This window comes from Coregonus lavaretus (genome assembly GCF_964263955.1).
Source record: "Coregonus lavaretus genome assembly, chromosome: 30".
Taxonomy (NCBI): Eukaryota; Metazoa; Chordata; class Actinopteri; order Salmoniformes; family Salmonidae; genus Coregonus; species Coregonus lavaretus.
The window spans coordinates 14,508,634-14,526,028 of NC_140017.1; the positions used below are offsets into that span (position 1 = coordinate 14,508,634).

Sequence of the window (17,395 nt, forward strand, 5' to 3'; positions counted from 1 at the left end):
TAGTTGCGGGAACTGGCTGAAAAGGAGAATATGAAAATAAAATATCAGTACAGTATGGTTCAAGTCAGCCCTATAGTGTGAATCATACATAAGATTCTTATTGGCCAGATCAATGAACATCCACGGCATCTACCTAATCCACCAATCGACAGACACACGTAATCACCATCAGGCTGTCTCGGGCAGTGTCAGGTTGTCAGTCTGTAGACATTGAGGTCTCTCTGCCTCATTAGGGAGTGCAGCACTAACAGCTTGACTTAACAGTGGTTACTGTAACTGTAGGATCCATTGACAGAGCGGAAAAAACTGAAGGACCATCCTAGCGTACAGTACGGATATTTTCAACAACAGAGACAGGTGCCTTGGCTCTTTGGATACTTGTTGTTATTTAGTATAAATGTAACACTATTCAAATCAGTCCAACATTCTAGATATAATTCATTCTCTTTGGTAAAGTGCATAGTGAGATCTCAGTTTTTTCTTTCTACAGCTCCTCTCAACTCATTCAGGTAGCAGTGTTCTGTCCCTCTCCCTCTCCCTATGTCCTGCATTGGGCCGTACTAGGTGCTTCCTATTGCACCTCTCAAACTTCACCATCATCTTCATCCAATAGGATTCTCTGATGTATTCTTGTTCTAGACTCTTCAAAATACTGTAAAGGCATTCCCCTCATGTTCTCTTCTCCTTATCCCTGCTGTTCTGTCGTCCCGGCTGCCATGCTCAGTGGGAGCGCCGGATTAAGAAATCACAGGTCACCTGTATTCACCTGGTCAGTCTGTCATGGAAAGGGCATGTTTTGTACACTCAGTGCCTTCGGAAAGTACTCAGACCTCTTGACTTTTTCCACATTTTGTTACATTACAGCCGTTTCTAAAATGGATGAAATAAAATAAAATGTCAGCAAACCCCATAATAACAAAGCAAAAACAGGTTTTTAGACATTTTTGCTAATTTATTAAAAATAAAAAACAGAAATACCTTATTTACATAAACATTCAGACCCTTTGCTATGAGACTCGAAATTGAGCTCAGGTGCTTCCTGTTTCCATTGATCATCCTTGAAATATTTCTACAACTTGATTGGAGTCCACCTGTGGTAAATTCAATTGATTGGGCATGATTTGGAAAGGCACACACCTGTCTATATAAGGTCCCACAGTTGACAGTGCATGTCAGAGCAAAAACCAAGCCATTAGGTCGAAGAGATTGTCCGTAGAGCTCCGAGACAGGATCATGTCGAGGCACAGATCTAGGGAAGGGTACCAAAACATTTCTGCAGCATTGAAGGTCCCCAAGACCACAGTGGCCTCCATCATTCTTAAATGGAAGAAGTTTGGAACCACCAAGACTCTTCATAGAGCTGGCCGCACTGCCAAACTCAGCAATCGGGGGAGAAGGTCCTTGGTCAGGGAGGTGACCAAGAACCCGATGGTCACTCTGACAGAGCTCTCTGTAAAGATGGGAGAACTTTCCAGAAGGACAACCATCTCAGCAGCACTCAGGCCTTTATGGTAGAGTGGCCAGACGGAAGCCACTACACAGTAAAAGGCACATGACAGCCAACTTGGAGTTTGCCAAAATAGATGGCATCATGAGGAAGGAAAATTATGTGGATATATTGAAGTAACATCTCAAGACATCAGTTAGGAAGATAAAGCTTGGTCGCAAATGGGTCTTCTAAATGGACAATGACCCCAAGCATACTTCCAAAGTTGTGGCAAAATGGCTTAAGGACAACAAAGTCAAGGTATTGGAGTGGCCATTACAAAGCCCTGACCTCAATCCTATAGAAAATGTGTGGGCAGAACTGAAAAAGCGTGTGCGAGCAAGGAGGCCTACAAACCTGACTCAGTTACACCAGCTCTGTCAGGAGGAATGGGCCAAAATTCACCCAACTTATTGTGGGAAGCTTGTGGAAGGCTACCCGAAACATTTGACCCAAGTTAAACAATTTAAAGGCAATGCTACCAAATTCTAATTGAGTGTATGTAAACTTCTGACCCATTGGGAATGTGATTAAATAAATAAAAGCTGAAATAAATCATTCTCTCTACTATTATTCGGACATTTTACATTCTTAAAACAAAGTGGTGATCCTAACTGACCTAAGACAGGGAATTCTTACTAGGATTAAATGTCAGGAATTGTGAAAAACTGAGATTAAATGTATTTGGCTAAGGTGTATGTAAACTTCCGACTTCAACTGTACACATACACAGACAAAGCCGCAGAGGTCCGAGGTCAAAATCGGGAAAGGTTGAGAATGAATGTCCCTGTTAGATGAGGGGCAGCCACCTCTTCAATGAATAGGAAAATAACAACTCTTCAAGCGAAGCCATCTTGGAACACCATGTTTGATCGGGATCAATCATTGGCCTGGATTTTGTTGTTGTAAAAAAAAAATCCTTCCATCGCCAAATAGTAGAGTTGGCTTTTGTTGGTGAGGCATATGTGGTTACACATTATGTTGTTTAAATTGAAACCTAAATTAGCACCCAATGCAGAGGGATCTGAAAATATAGAACCCTACTGATATACTGTGTATGCCATAGACACCAAGTCAAAAAGAATCTGATGTGTTCAACTGACCATAGTTGCACTGTCTAAAACAGACAACAGATACATGGGGTTTCAACTGTCTAAAACAGACAACAGATACATGGGGTTTCAACTGTCTAAAACAGACAACAGATACATGGGGTTTCAACTGTCTAAAGGTGAAAAAACTGCAACACAGTGACAGTCATAGTGAAATAGTTATTTGAAATGTTTAATAATTTGAACATAATGATTTAACATTGTTGATATAATCAACTGTATGTTGATTATAATACTTGAGAAATGTCGGCTTTATGCAAGTGCCTTAGGTCTTGCAGTGAATATTGACAGCATTTTGAGTATTTCTGCAGTAGTTGAACATTTTCACTGATAAAAAACACAACTTCTGTTTACAAATAATACAAAATCACTTCTGAACAAAACCAAATAATATCATTGATCAGCAGTAAACTAAGACAGAAATGTAAAGACATCTTGTTGAACCAGATGAGAGAGAGACCGCTGGTACCTATACAACCATGGACATTGGCTTCCTAAGTGCTATGCGGTTGGAAATTGATTGGGTAGATGTTAGAGTTTGAAACTGGTTAGTAGTAAATCACAACAGAACATTATTTTCCATAACTATCTTATAAAACATCTATACTTAAACAGGAGAAATGTGTTCGGAAGCCCATTTGATATACAGGAGAAGATTAATGCAGGCATACTGTCTTTCCAGAAAGGAGCATGGTGGTAAGATACAGGATCCAGTAGATGGATAATCTACAGTAGTAGTCTAAGGCACTTTTAGCATTTAAGTTTGCTCTTTGTAAAAACATTTGCCCAACGATAGGTCCAGGTTTTGGTTCCAAAGCTAGGTTCAGAGGAGAGTGTCCACGCAGACAGAGCGTTTGGCTGAGCCCAGTCCCAGAGGTGAGCACCACAGAGCCCAGCCACCACAGATCCCACTCTCTCGCGCTCCTTCTCTCTCTCTCTGTTTTACCACACGGTAGGGTCCTTTCTCTCTCTGCGAGGCAGTTCCTCCACCCCCTCCTCCTCCTCCTGTCTCTTATAGCGACATCGCCTTATTGACATGATGATGACGAGGAAGATGACCATCAGCATGATGGCGCCCCCGATGGCTGCAGCCAGAATGACAATCTCAGAGAAGGAGGCTGTAAAGAAAAGAGGGGGAAATTAAATAGACAAAGAGGAAACTGTCACTTTATCTATTCAAACATGACTAGATGGCTGGTTCCCAGGGGGAGATACATGATAATGACTTTATGGGATGTGTTAGGATTAGTACCTCTTGTTACTGTGAGAAAGGAGCTGCTGGATGGAATAAATGACAAATGGGCCAGATTGGTTTTGTAAAGATTGATGGGAGGTTTTCACAGCCTGAGGCCAAAGATTGGACAGCAGACACGTCTACAGTATATTTTAACCCAGCACCCTTGTACGCTTCACAGTAGACAGAAACTACCTGTGGTGACCACGTTTAGTTTCACCTCCCCCGCGTTGCCGTGGACGTCTGGAGGGTTCTTCACCTGGCAGCTGAATGTCCCGTTGTAGGTGAACTTGACCTCATGCACCACGATGGAGGCGTCCCGCCCCATGATGTCACCCGCCCATGTCGCCCGCTTATGGAAACGCCCGTCTGGGGGAGGGTAAGGCCTCTCATGGTAGTAGAACACCTGGCATAGATGGGCACAATGCTTAATGAGATCACATTGCATCTCATTAGAGGGTAGCTAATTGCATCTCATTTACTTAATTGTCGCCTCTAATTGACTTTCTCCAACAATAGCATTTCCAAAACAATGTAATTTTTCTAAACGGTTCAGCCAGATTCCAAAATGACGCTGACAATGAAGTTGATGGTTGACTCAGAGGTCCTTGACAAACAACAGAATGCAGATTAGAAACACACACACACACACACACTGTCTCTGAACTTCATCTCGAGGATGCCCAGAGGGTTCTACAATCAGTCAGGGTGACTCACTGACTCCTCATGGCCATGTCCGAGGGGGCGGAAGCTCCATGAGACCGTGATCATTGCTGGGGTGATGGGCGAGCTGGTCTGGAAGGTACATTTCAGCCGCACATCTGTGCCGTTCACCGCCTCCACCTCCCCCGACGTGTACACCCTCATCCCACTGACCGGTAACACGCCTGAAGCCACAGGAACACAGCACAGCACAGTAGTTATGCAAAAGAAACACTGCTAAACATACATACATACAACATCAATAGTGTATGTTATGGATGTTTGTGTACCAACAGACCCTCACACCCAAACATTACAGAGAAAACGCTGGGAATTAAAGAGAGAAGAAAATTGGCTGCATTTTCCCGGCTCCAGATAACGGATTGAGTGACACCCAAAGAATGGAGTCTGCAGTGTGGTCTACACACACACACACAGTCCCAGGAAGAGACATTCTTAATCGCTCAACAGTTCCTGTTTCACTACAAAACAACATTACATCAATGCTCGGCTGATCGTGTCTGTTTTCCTCTGATTTTACATTTGTTTTCAATCGCTTTAGTGCAATTTTCACAAGTATGTGATACATTTTCACGACTCTTAGTACAAAACTAAAAACAGATCATCAAAAAGGCAGTTGTTTCAAAACTATGAGCACATTTTCAATTGACTAAGTACAACACACAAAATCAATCATACAGTCACTTTTTCACAAAACGTAATCAGTATTTTATCTAGAAATACATGTTTCACATTGCAATACATGTTCATATACATTACTTTTGATATGATTGTCATCTCATTTGTTAAAATACATTTTACTATTACTTAATCAAATCAAATGTTATTTGTCACTTGCTTCGTGGACAACAGGTGTAGACTAACAGTGAAATGCTTACTTACGGGTCCTTTTCCATCAATACAGAGTTAAAGATAAAAAATAAATAAAAATAATAATGAAATAGTGACACGAGGAATAAATACACAGTGAATAACTAATAAAAATAACAAGTAAAATAACATGGCTATATATTTTAGGGAGTAGAAAATAACATGGCTATATACAGGGAGTACCAGTACCGAGTCGATGTGCAGGGGTACGAGGTAATTCTCGCCGCCAATTGTGCGCCGCCCATGAGTCTCCCGGTCGCGGCCAGCTGTGGCGCAGTGGTCTAAGGCACTGCATCGCAGTGCTAACTGTGCCACTAGAGATCCTGGTTCGAATCCAGGCTCTGTCGCAGCTGGCCGCGACCGGGAGACTCATGGGCGGCGCACAATTGGTCCAGGGTAGGGGAGGGAATGGCCGGCAGGGATGTAGCTCAGTTGATAGAGCATGGCGTTTGCAACGCCAGGGTTGTGGGTTCGATTCCCACGGGGGGGCAGTATAAAAAGATATGTATTCACTAACTGTAAGTCGCTCTGGATAAGAGCGTCTGCTAAATGACTAAAATGTAATTGAGGTAGCTATTTACTGTACATATAGGTAGGGGTAAAGTGACTAGGCAACAGGATAGATAATAGACAGTAGCAGCAGTGTATGTGGTGAGTGTGAAAATGTGTGAGTGTGTGTGTGGCGTCAGTATGCATGTGTGTGCAAGAGAGTTAGTGCAAAAAAGACTCAATGCAGGTAGTCCAAGTAGCCATTTGATTAGTTGTTCAGGGTCTTGTTGGTTCCAGACCGCTTGCTGTGAAGTAGAAGAGAGAACAGTCTATGGCTTTGGTTGGTGGAGTCTTTGACAATTGGGCCTTCCTCTGACACCGCCTGGTATAGAGGTCCTGGATGGTAGGAAGCTTGGCCCCAGTGAACTACTGGGCTGTACGCTCTACCCTCTGTAGTGCCTTGCGGTCGGATGGCAAGCAGTTGCCATACCAAGCGGTGATGCAGCCAGTCAAGATGCTCTCGATGGTGCAGCTGTAGAACTTTTTGAGATGCTGAGGGCCCAATCCAAATGTTTTCGGCCTCCTGAGGGGTAAGAGGCGTTGTCGTGCCCTCTTCACGACTGTGTTGGTGTGTTTGGACCATGATAGATTCTTAGTGATGTGGACACAGAGGAACTGGAAGCTCTCAAACCCGCTCTACTACATCCCAGTCAATGTGAATGGGGGCATGCTCGGCCCTCTGTTTCCTGTAGTCCACGATCTGCTTCTACATCTGCTTGCTGTTTGGGGTTTTAGTCTGGGTTTCTGTATAGCACTTTGTGACATCTGCTGATGTAAAAAGGGCTTTATGAATAAAATGTGATTGATTGATTGATCAGCTCCTTTGTCTTACTGATGTTGAGGGAGATGTTAATAATGATCCTTTTACTGCAGTGGGCTAAATCAGGGTCAAACAGAGTATTTCTTGGTAGTATTAAATAAATCTACTTTGAAACAAAAGTATACACCTCACACACATGGTTATGGGCTTAGAAAAAAGACACCTGTACCATGTAAGATATACTGTAGAGTTGAAATGTATTCCATTTTGAGTTTGCATCCCAGTATTACACTTTATACACATCACAGAAGACTGAATTATAACAAAACTGTTTGACATAGAAACACCGGATTTTATGTGTAAAAACAATACAATGTCTATTAATTATGAAATTATGAAAAATATTAATAACATTCCACCCATGTGGCCACTACGTCATTTGACTGCAGGAAAGGGCTACATTGAGATTTTGTGTCACTGATCTACACACAATACCCCATAATGTCAAAGTGGAATTTTGTTTGTAGAAAGTTGTGGAAATTAATTCAAAATGAAAAGCTGAAACTTCTTGAGTAAATAATGATTCAACCCCTTTGTTCCGGCAAGCCTAAATAAGGTGAATAAGACTGCTCTTTGCCTTTGTAGGGCAGTTCAGGTGGCTGTCCTGCCCTTGCCCTTAGTTTGCCTCCTGTCTCTCCTATCGCCATGGGTACGCTTTCCTGAAAACAATGGCACTGTGCTTAAACCTGTTCTGCCTTAAATATTAGTTGTTGACCTTTTGATTAGTTGTCCTTAAAAACTAGAATGTTCCAATGTGGTTAGCCAAAAAGACTACAAGATAGTCTATACATTCATTATTCAGGGTTACTATCAAACAGATATGTCACATTTCTGTTTCGTCCATCATTTGTTTCCTGCTTGTAGCATGGCGCGTTTAAAGGAATATTTTTCTCTAACTATAAGTGACATGATTTCATGAGAAGTGTTTCTGCAGTGAGGGTGTGTAATGCAAGTCAAGGTGTCTTTGGATGAATGTTAATAAGATACATAACCAGCATTGTTAAAATAACAATTTAATTAAATCTGACCATCCCAGTTCACACCCTAAAAGAAGATATTGTGGAGTCGCAATTCAACAGCTCAGACACGAGACGTATGTGGCAGGGTCTACAGACAATCACGGACTACAAAAGGAAAACCAGCCACGTCTCGCTTCCAGACAAGCTAAACACCTTCTTCGCCCGCTTTGAGGATAACACAGTGCCACTGACGAGGCCCACTACCAAGGACTGTGGCCTCTCCTTCTCCGTGGCCAACGTGATTAAGACGTTTAAGCATGTTAACCCCCGCAAGGCTGCCGGCCCAGACGGCATCCCTAGCCGCGTCCTCAGAGCATGTGCAGACCAGCTGGCTGGTGTGTTTATGGACATATTCAATCTCTCCCTTTTCCCAGTCTGCTGTTCCCACATGCTTCAAGATGGCCACCATTGTTCCTGTACCCAAGAAAGCAAAGGTAACTGAACTAAATGACTATCGCCCTGTAGCACTCACCTCTGTCATCATGAAGTGCTTTGAGAGACTAGTCAAGGATCATATCACCTCTACCTTACCTGTCAACCTAGACCCACTTCAATTTGATTACCGCCCCAATAGATCCACAGACAATGCAATCGCCATCACACTGCACACTACCCTGTCCCATCTGGACAAGAGGAATGCCTATGTAAGAATGCTGTTCATTGACTATAGCTCAGCATTCAACACCATAGTACCCTACAAGCTCATCATTAAGCTCAAGGCCCTGGGTCTGAACCCCGCCCTGTGCAACTGGGTCCTGGACTTCCTGACGGGCCGCCCCCAGGTGGTGAAGGTAGGAAACAACATCTCCACTTCGCTGATCCTCAACACTGGGGCCCCACAAGGGTGCGTGCTCAGTGGCGCAGTGGTCTAAGGCACTGCATCGCAGTGCTAACTGTGCCACTAGAGATCCTGGTTCGAATCCAGGCTCTGTCGCAGCCGGCCGCGACCGGGAGACTCATGGGGCGGCGCACAATTGGTCCAGGGTAGGGGAGGGAATGGCCGGCAGGCGATGTAGCTCAGTTGATAGAGCATGGCGTTTGGAACGCCAGGGTTGTGGGTTCGTTTCCCACGGGGGGCCAGTATAATTTTTTTTTAAAAATATATATGTATTCACTAACTGTAAGTCGCTCTGGATAAGAGCGTCTGCTAAATGACTAAAATCTAAATCTCAGCCCCCTCCTGTACTCCCTGTTCACCCATGACTGCGTGGCTAAGCACGCCTCCAACTCAATCATCAAGTTTGCAGACGACACAACAGTAGTAGGCTTGATTACCAACAATGACGAGACCGCCTACTGGGAGGAGGTGAGGGCTCTGGGAGTGTGGTGCCAGGAAAATAACCTCTCACTCAACGTCAACAAAACAAAGGAGATGGTCGTGGACTTCAGGAAACAGCAGAGGGTGCACCCCCCTATCCAAATCGATGGGACCGCAGTGGAGAAGGTGGAAAGCTTCAAGTTCCTTGGCATACACATCACCGACAAACTGAAATGGTGCACCCACGCAGACAGTGTGGTGAAGAAGGTGCAACAGAGCCTCTTCAACCTCAGGAGGCTGAATAAATTCTGCTTGGCACTGAAAACCCTCACAAACTTTTACAGATGCACAATTGAGAGCATCCTGTCGAACTGTATCACCACCTGGTACAGCAACTGCACCGCCCGCAACCGCAGGGCTCTCCAGAGGGTGGTGCGGTCTGCCGAACGCATTATCGGGGGCAAACTACCCGCCCTCCAAGACACATACAGCACCCGATGTCACAGGAAGGCCAAAAAGATCATCAAGGACATCAACCACCCAAGCCACTGCCTGTTCACCCCGCTATCATCCAGAAGGCAAGGTCAGTACAGGTGCATTAAAGCTGGGACCGAGAGAATGAAAAACAGTTTCTATCTCAAGGCCATCAGACTGTTAAATAGCCATCACTAGCACATTAGAGGCTGCTGCTGCCTATTGAAATCACTGGCCACTTTAAGAAATGGAAAATAGTCACTTTAATAATGTTTACATATCTTGCACTACTCATCTCATATGTACAGTGAGGGAAAAAAGTATTTGATCCCCTGCTGATTTTGTACGTTTGCCCACTGACAAAGACATGATCAGTCTATAATTTTAATGGTAGGTTTATTTGAACAGTGAGAGACAGAATAACAATAACAAAATCCAGAAAAATGCATGTCAAAAATGTTATAAATTGTTTTGCATTTTAATGAGGGAAATAAGTATTTGACCCCTCTGCAAAACATGACTTAGTACTTGGTGGCAAAACCCTTGTTGGCAATCACAGAGTTCAGACGTTTCTTGTAGTTGACCACCAGGTTTGCACACATCTCAGGAGGGATTATGTTCCACTCCTCTTTGCAGATCTTCTCCAAGTCATTAAGGTTTCGAGGCTGACGTTTGGCAACTCAAAACTTCAGCTCCCTCCACAGATTTTCTATGGGATTAAGGTCTGGAGACTGGCTAGGCCACTCCAGGACCTTAATGTGCTTCTTCTTGAGCCACTCCTTTGTTGCCTTGGCCGTGTGTTTTGGGTCATTGTCATGCTGGAATACCCATCCACGACCCATTTTCAATGCCCTGGCTGAGGGAAGGAGGTTCTCATCCAAGATTTGACGGTACATTGCCCTGTCCATCGTCCCTTTGATGCGGTGAAGTTGTCCTGTCCCCTTAGCAGAAAAACACCCCCAAAGCATAATGTTTCCACCTCCATGTTTGACAGTGGGGATGGTGTTCTTGGGGTCATAGGCAGCATTCCTCCTCCTCCAAACATGGCGAGTTGAGTTGATGCCAAAGAGCTCGATTTTTTGGTCATCTGATCACAACACTTTCACCCAGTTCTCCTCTGAATCATTCAGATGTTCATTGGCAAACTTCAGACGGGCCTGGACATGCGCTGGCTTGAGCAGGGGGACCTTGCGTGCGCTGCAGGATTTTAATCCATGACGGTGTAGTGTGTTACCAACTGTTTTCTTGGTGACTATGGTCCCAGCTGCCTTGAGATCATTGACAAGATCCTCCCGTGTAGTTCTGGGCTGATTCCTCACCGTTCTCATGATCATTGCAACTCCACGAGGTGAGATCTTGCATGGAGCCCCAGGCAGAGGGAGATTGACAGTTATTTTGTGTTTCTTCCATTTGCGAATAATCGCACCAACTGTTGTTACCTTCTCACCAAGCTGCTTGGCGATGGTCTTGTAGCCCATTCCAGCCTTGTGTAGGTCTACAATCTTGTCCCTGACATCCTTGGAGAGCTCTTTGGTCTTGGCCATGGTGAAGAGTTTGGAATCTGATTGACTGATTGCTTCTGTGGACAGGTGTCCTTTAAGAGTGTGCTCCTAATCTCAGCTTGTTACCTGTATAAAAGACACCTGGGAGCCAGAAATCTTTCTGATTGAGAGGGGGTCAAATACTTATTTCCCTCATTAAAATGCAAATCAATTTATAACATTTTTGACATGCGTTTTTCTAGATTTTTTTGTTGTTATTCTGTCTCTCACTGTTCAAATAAACCTACCATTAAAATTATAGACTGATCATTTCTTTGTCAGTGGGCAAACGTACAAAATCAGCAGGGGATCAAATACTTTTTTCCCTCACTGTATATACTGCATTCTATTCTATAATATTCTACTGTATCTTAGTCCATGCCGCTCTGTCATTGCTTGTCCATATATGTATATTTTCTTAAATTCCATTCCTTACTAGTTTTGTGTGTATTGGGTATATGTTGTGAAATTGTTAGATATTACTTGTTAGATATTACTGCACTGTCGGAGCTAGAAGCACAAGCATTTTGCTACACCCGCTATAACATCTGCTAAACACGTGTATGTGACAAATAACATTTGATTTGATCTGATTTAATCTTCAGTTATAGTCCATGAAGCAGTATTAGGATTATGTGCACAGCTATAACTGTATGTAGCAAAGGTAGGTAACAAATGGCATTACAGTAAACATGTATCCAAAATGAAGTTCTTGATGGGGGGGGTTTCACACTGCTTTACTAAAATTGCCTTGGAAAACGCTATTTATATGCCATTTACGCAGTGAATGAGTCCACACATTTGTGTATGTGACCCAGTGTGAATCGAACCCACAACTCTGGTGAACTGAGCCACATAAGACATAAGCATGCCACCCTCCTTCAGGCCATGGGTAAGGCATCCAATGACATCAATCCAGACCTATATCGGGCTTGGATATATCAGGCTTGGATGCCAAAAGTGGCATGGCGAATTTACATTTTTTGGGGGGGTTGGGGGCCCCCTGGAGGTCAGGACATTTACTGCAATGTAGATGAGAACCAATGGTAAAATGCTCAAGACAGGCTTGATGAAAACTAGTACCATCCAAATGTTATGTTTTTTTCCCATTAATTGTATTTGTTTAATTTTATTACAGTATACTTAAACTCAGCAACAAAAAAACGTCCCTTTTTCAGGACCCTGTCTTTCAAAGATAATTCGTAAAAATCCAAATAACTTCACAGATCTTCATTGTAAAGGGTTTAAACGTTTCCCATGCTTTTTCAATGAACCATAAACAATTGTTACTAATGGGTTTCTTTGAGACTGTGGTCCCAGCTCTCTTCAGGTCATTGACCAGGTCCTGCCGTGTAGTTCTGGGCTGATCCCTCACCTTCCTCGTGATCATTGATGCCCCACGAGGTGAGAACTTGCATGGAGCCCCAGACCGAGGGTGATTGACCGTCATCTTGAACTTCTTCCATTTTCTAATAATTGCGCCAACAGTTGTTGCCTTCTCACCAAGCTGCTTGCCTATTGTCCTGTAGCCCATCCCAGCCTTGTGCAGGTCTACAATTTTATCCCTGATGTCCTTACACAGCACTCTGGTCTTGGCCATTGTGGAGTCTGTTTGATTGAGTGTGTGGACAGCTGTCTTTTATACAGGTAACGAGTTCAAACAGGTGCAGTTAATACAGGTAATGAGTGGAGAACAGGAGGGCTTCTTAAAGAAAAACGAACAAGTCTGTGAGAGCCGGAATTCTTATGTCATGCAATAAAATGCAAATTAATTACTTAAAAATCATACAATGTGATTTTCTGGATTTTCGTCTCTCACAGTTGAAGTGTACCTATGATAAAAAATTACAGACCTCTACATGCTTTGTAAGTAGGAAAACCTGCAAAATCGGCAGTGTATCAAATACTTGTTCTCCCCACTGTTTATCAGTCCATTTATATTTTAGATAAATTGTTATGTGGTGAAAGATGTCTACAAACAAAATGTATGCACAATAAAAGGTTTTTAATAAAATACTTGCTGCGTTACAAGTGTTACCAGTTTGGAGTTTTATACTAAGAGTTTTGAAAATTCACACAGCACCAAAGCGAATTACAAAAAACTGTACTAAACGATCTTGTCCCCAGTTAAATCAGAAGCCCTGCTTATTCTGTTCAGGTGTCGTCCGAGTTAAGATTGCCCTGTTTGCTTTGCGTTCTGTCTGTCTGTGTGTGTGTGTGTGTGTGTGTGTGTGTGTGTGTGTGTGTGTGTGTGTGTGTGTGTGTGTGTGCGTGTGTGTGTGTTCTGCACACTTACAATAGTCTCCAGACAACGCTACACTCTTAGAAAAAAGGGTTCCAAAAGGGTGCAACAATTTCAAAGATTTTACTTAGTTGACATCAGCAAACCATTCGCCCACACGATGCCATACACATGGTCTGCGGTTGTGAGGCCGGTTGGATGTACTGCCAAACTCTCTAAAACAACTTTGAAGGCGGCTTATGGTAGAGAAATTAACATTCAATTATCTGGCAACAGCTCTGGTAGACATTCCTGCAGTCAGCATGCGAATTGCAAGCTCCCTCAAAACTTGAGACATCCGTGGCATTGTGTTGTATGGCCTTGTATTGTCCCTAGCACAAGGTGCACCTGTAATGTAATGATAATGCTGTTTAATCAGCTTCTTGATATGCCACACCTGTCAGGTGGATGGATCCTCTTGGCAAAGGAGAAATGCTCACTAACAGGGATGTGAATACATTTGTGCACAAAATGTGTGCATAAAATGTGTGTAAGGGAAAGGGGGATATCTAGTCAGTTGTACAACTGAATGCGTCTTCCGCATTTAACCCAAACCCTCTGATTCAGAGAGGTGCGTAGGGCTGCCTTAATGGACATCCATGTCTTCGGCGCCCAGGGAACAGTGGGCTAACTGCCTTGCTCAGGGGCAGAACGACAGATTTTTACTTTGTCAGCTCGGGGATTCGATCCAGCAACCTTTCGGTTACTGGCCCAACGCTCCGACCCGCCAGGCTTACAGGTAGTCCCTTCCTATTTCAGTTTGTTTCCTTCTGTTTGGTGCCTAATGAATATGACCCAGGGTCTTTAAGGTCTATAAGGTCCTTTATGCACTTGAACCAGCTACATGTGATCTTCCCTTCAACTGGATAACTACTGTATATGGCACGCAACCAAATACAGTCATAATACTAATCGCTCCGATCTCTCCTCACAATGCACGCATCCCTCCTGTGCTGAGAGGGTTTTTGATATGGCTATAAGCCTATGGGCCCATATAGACTGGATGCTTGTTTATCTAATGAGTTCACTCATGTAGCTGGGAAAATAGCTGCTGGGCTCGGCTCCCCAGGAACCTGTCTCTTCCTTATCAGCAGCACAGAGGGCTTCCTGTAGGCCACATTACCAGTAACCAGCCCCACTGTACATTAGACAGAGAGGGCCCTCTCTCCTCACCAACATCAGAGGAGAGCACCCAGTTCTCCCTGGCCCTAATGTGTTTTAAATTGGGGGTTGGTATCGGCAGACTGATAGGGCCTGCCTCGGGAAACTCAAAATTCTCAGGGATGAGAAAAATGCCTCTATTTAGGAGATCCGAGCTGGCTAGCTAGGCCTATATCTGTCCCAGTAAATGATCGTGGCTAGCAGAAGGAGGACGAGAAGGAGGCTCAGACCTAGGCCAATCACTCTGTCTGTCCACAGCAGACCGACTCCACACTGGCTTTTGCTGTGAGGGGAATGGGGCTACCGCACATAGGCAGGCATCACCCTCCTTCCCCAACACATTTATCTTCCACCAGGAAACTGGAGGATGGTGGGAGTAGGAGAGCGGAAGGGGAGGGGAGGGGGACGTAGACTAAATTGGTTCTCACACAGTACTTATTTACAGTTGGTTCATCCAAACTCAAGTACGTTAGGTAATCATCTAAAAGACCACACTATGACATGCACACCTTTTGAATTTGTGTTGCATTTCTTTATCATATTTCCATTCATTTATTAGAAGCATAAATATCACTTATTTCTGTGGCACTAAATAATTGACACTGATTTCATTCGGAGATGATGCCTTCTGCTGCTGCAGTAGCTTTCTGATGCCAGTGTTACTGATTAACAATTACTTCTCATAAGGGTTTCTGAATCTAATGTGGGTTTTAATAGAGATAAAAAAAGCTTGTAAAGTGTGTACCAATTACTTTAATAGCATGTCCTATATGTTATGCCTTTCACATTTAGAGCATAAATGCTATTTAATGAGGAATTAGTGGCAGTTACAATTACAAAATGGCACATTACTCAAGTGAAAGCAATTGTTGACATTATAGCACATTTGGTTCCTTGGAAGTTGTGGGAACATATGTTTTTGTTTTGCCATTGGTTCTGGGAATGAAGCTATACGTTTCCTGACTGGTAAAACTGAATGTTTATTACACATTCTGAGAACAGAAGTGAAAATTTCACCTGTTCTGGGAACATTCATGTTTAGGTTGAAGGGAGGTTCTGACAACATTTTACTATGGTTCCCTGAAAGTTTTACTGGGAGGTTTTAATAAATTATAGGTTAGTTGAAGGTAATTAAACCCTTTTCTGAGAACACACTGCTAGCTTAGTTTGTGTTAACTGTTTTTAACTCCAAGTACAGATAGGACACAAGGAAATTAATTTGCTTAAGCATTAATCATGCAAACACTTTTATTTTTTATTGTGTCACGGCATCAGTGAGCTTCAAACCTATGATCTTCTGTTCTGTATCTATGAAAACAGTCCACTGCGCCACCAGGATGGAGCTAGCATGCCATGAATTTCGTTTTACTTATACAAAGTTGTTAATTTTGGTCTATTCAAACAGACCCTTTTTCAAAAGAAACAAGCACTCATTAACCCTTTGACACCTACCAACAAACGGGTGTGATCATTCTACAGTGGTCCCTGCAGCGTACGCTCAAACCGGTGTGATTAGAACACTTATTTAGAATGTCCAGTTTCGACTGACGCAACAGTCAGTGTTTGAGCTGGCCACACTGTTTTTCACAGAAACATTTTGCACAAACACAGTCCTTACAAAGTTATGTCCTGAATGTGGCCAGTTTATTTTTGGATGCGATGTTCAGACATTCACAGAAGTAGCGATAGCATAACACAATCATCGAAACCGGAAAATGTAGGCTACATTAGTCCTATGTCACGACTCCCTCCGAAGCTGCCTCTTCTCCTTGTTCGGGCAGGCTTCAGCGTTGGCCCTGGAGTGGGCCAACGTGGTCTGGAGTGAAGGTGGAGACACGTTGGACAGCTATGGAGAGTTTGCTCGCCTCTTCCGTGCAGTCTTTGATCATCTCCCCGAAGGAAGAGAGGCGGGCGAGTGTCTGTTCCATCTAGCTTTGCCCTGGAGTTTAGAACCTTAGCGGCTGGGTCCGGGTGGAACGAGTGGTCCCCCATTGACCATTTCCGATGCAGCCTGCGTGAGGACGTCCGAAGGGAGCTAGCCTGCCGGGATACCACTCTGACCTTCGACCAACTGGTGGACATGGCCATCCGGTTGGACAACCTGCTGGCTTCGAGAGGACGTCCTGGAAGGGGCCTGCCTGTTTCACCCCCCCTCACTTCGGCTCACGTGCCGATGGAGCTGGGTGGTGCAGCGTTCTGGGAGAACGGTGGACGATAGATCCAGTGTCACTCTTGTGGCAGAAGAGGACATTCTGCTGCATGATGTCATCAGAGTTCTTCTGGTTCTGGAGGCGGCAGGCAGGGCACTCTCGCGTCACCCTAGGTAGCACAAACCCACACTCGTTCAGAGCCCTCTGCTGCGCATTTAACCATCCACGTCAACTTCCCTGATTACACGGTAGTTCCCCAGTGTAAGGCGCTGGTAGATTCAGGCGCAGCTGGGAACTTTATGGACAGGTCTTTAGCTCTTAGTCTACGTATTACATTGGTTCCCCTGTCTATTCCATTGCCCGTCAAAGCACTTGACAATCGACCATTAGGGTCAGGTTTTGTTAGGGAGGTTACCGCACCAGTCACTATGATTACGCAGGAGACCCATAATGAGCAAACCACGTTTCATGTTATGGAGTCCCTTGAATTCCCAGTTGTGTTGGGCCTTCCCTGGCTAGCACTACACGACCCCACCTTTTCATGGCCGCAGAGGGCTCTCACTGGGTGGTCGCGAGAGTGTCAGGGTAGGTGTCTAGCTGTTTCCATTGGTGCGACCACGGTGGAAAGTCCAGACAATACCTCTACCGTGCGCATTCCCCCCGAATACCTCGATTTGGCGCACGCCTTTTCCAAAACGCAGGTGACCAAATTACCAC

The 17,395-nt window shown here is 44.1% G+C and overlaps 1 protein-coding gene across 1 annotated transcript in view; it reads right to left on the bottom strand.

Moving 5' to 3' along the window:
* Window positions 1-2,746: 2,746 nt before the first annotated feature.
* Window positions 2,747-17,395, bottom strand: part of LOC311105974 (myelin protein zero-like protein 2) — a 30,268-nt gene continuing 15,619 nt past the window's right edge. Inside the window, exons 2-4 of the mRNA XM_084148218.1 lie at window positions 4,550-4,719; window positions 4,028-4,238; window positions 2,747-3,716 (exon numbers count right to left, since the gene is read on the bottom strand). Of these exons, the coding sequence (XP_084004344.1) occupies window positions 3,541-3,716; window positions 4,028-4,238; window positions 4,550-4,719 (557 nt within the window). The 3' untranslated portion in view covers window positions 2,747-3,540. The remainder of the gene's footprint in view (window positions 3,717-4,027; window positions 4,239-4,549; window positions 4,720-17,395) is intronic.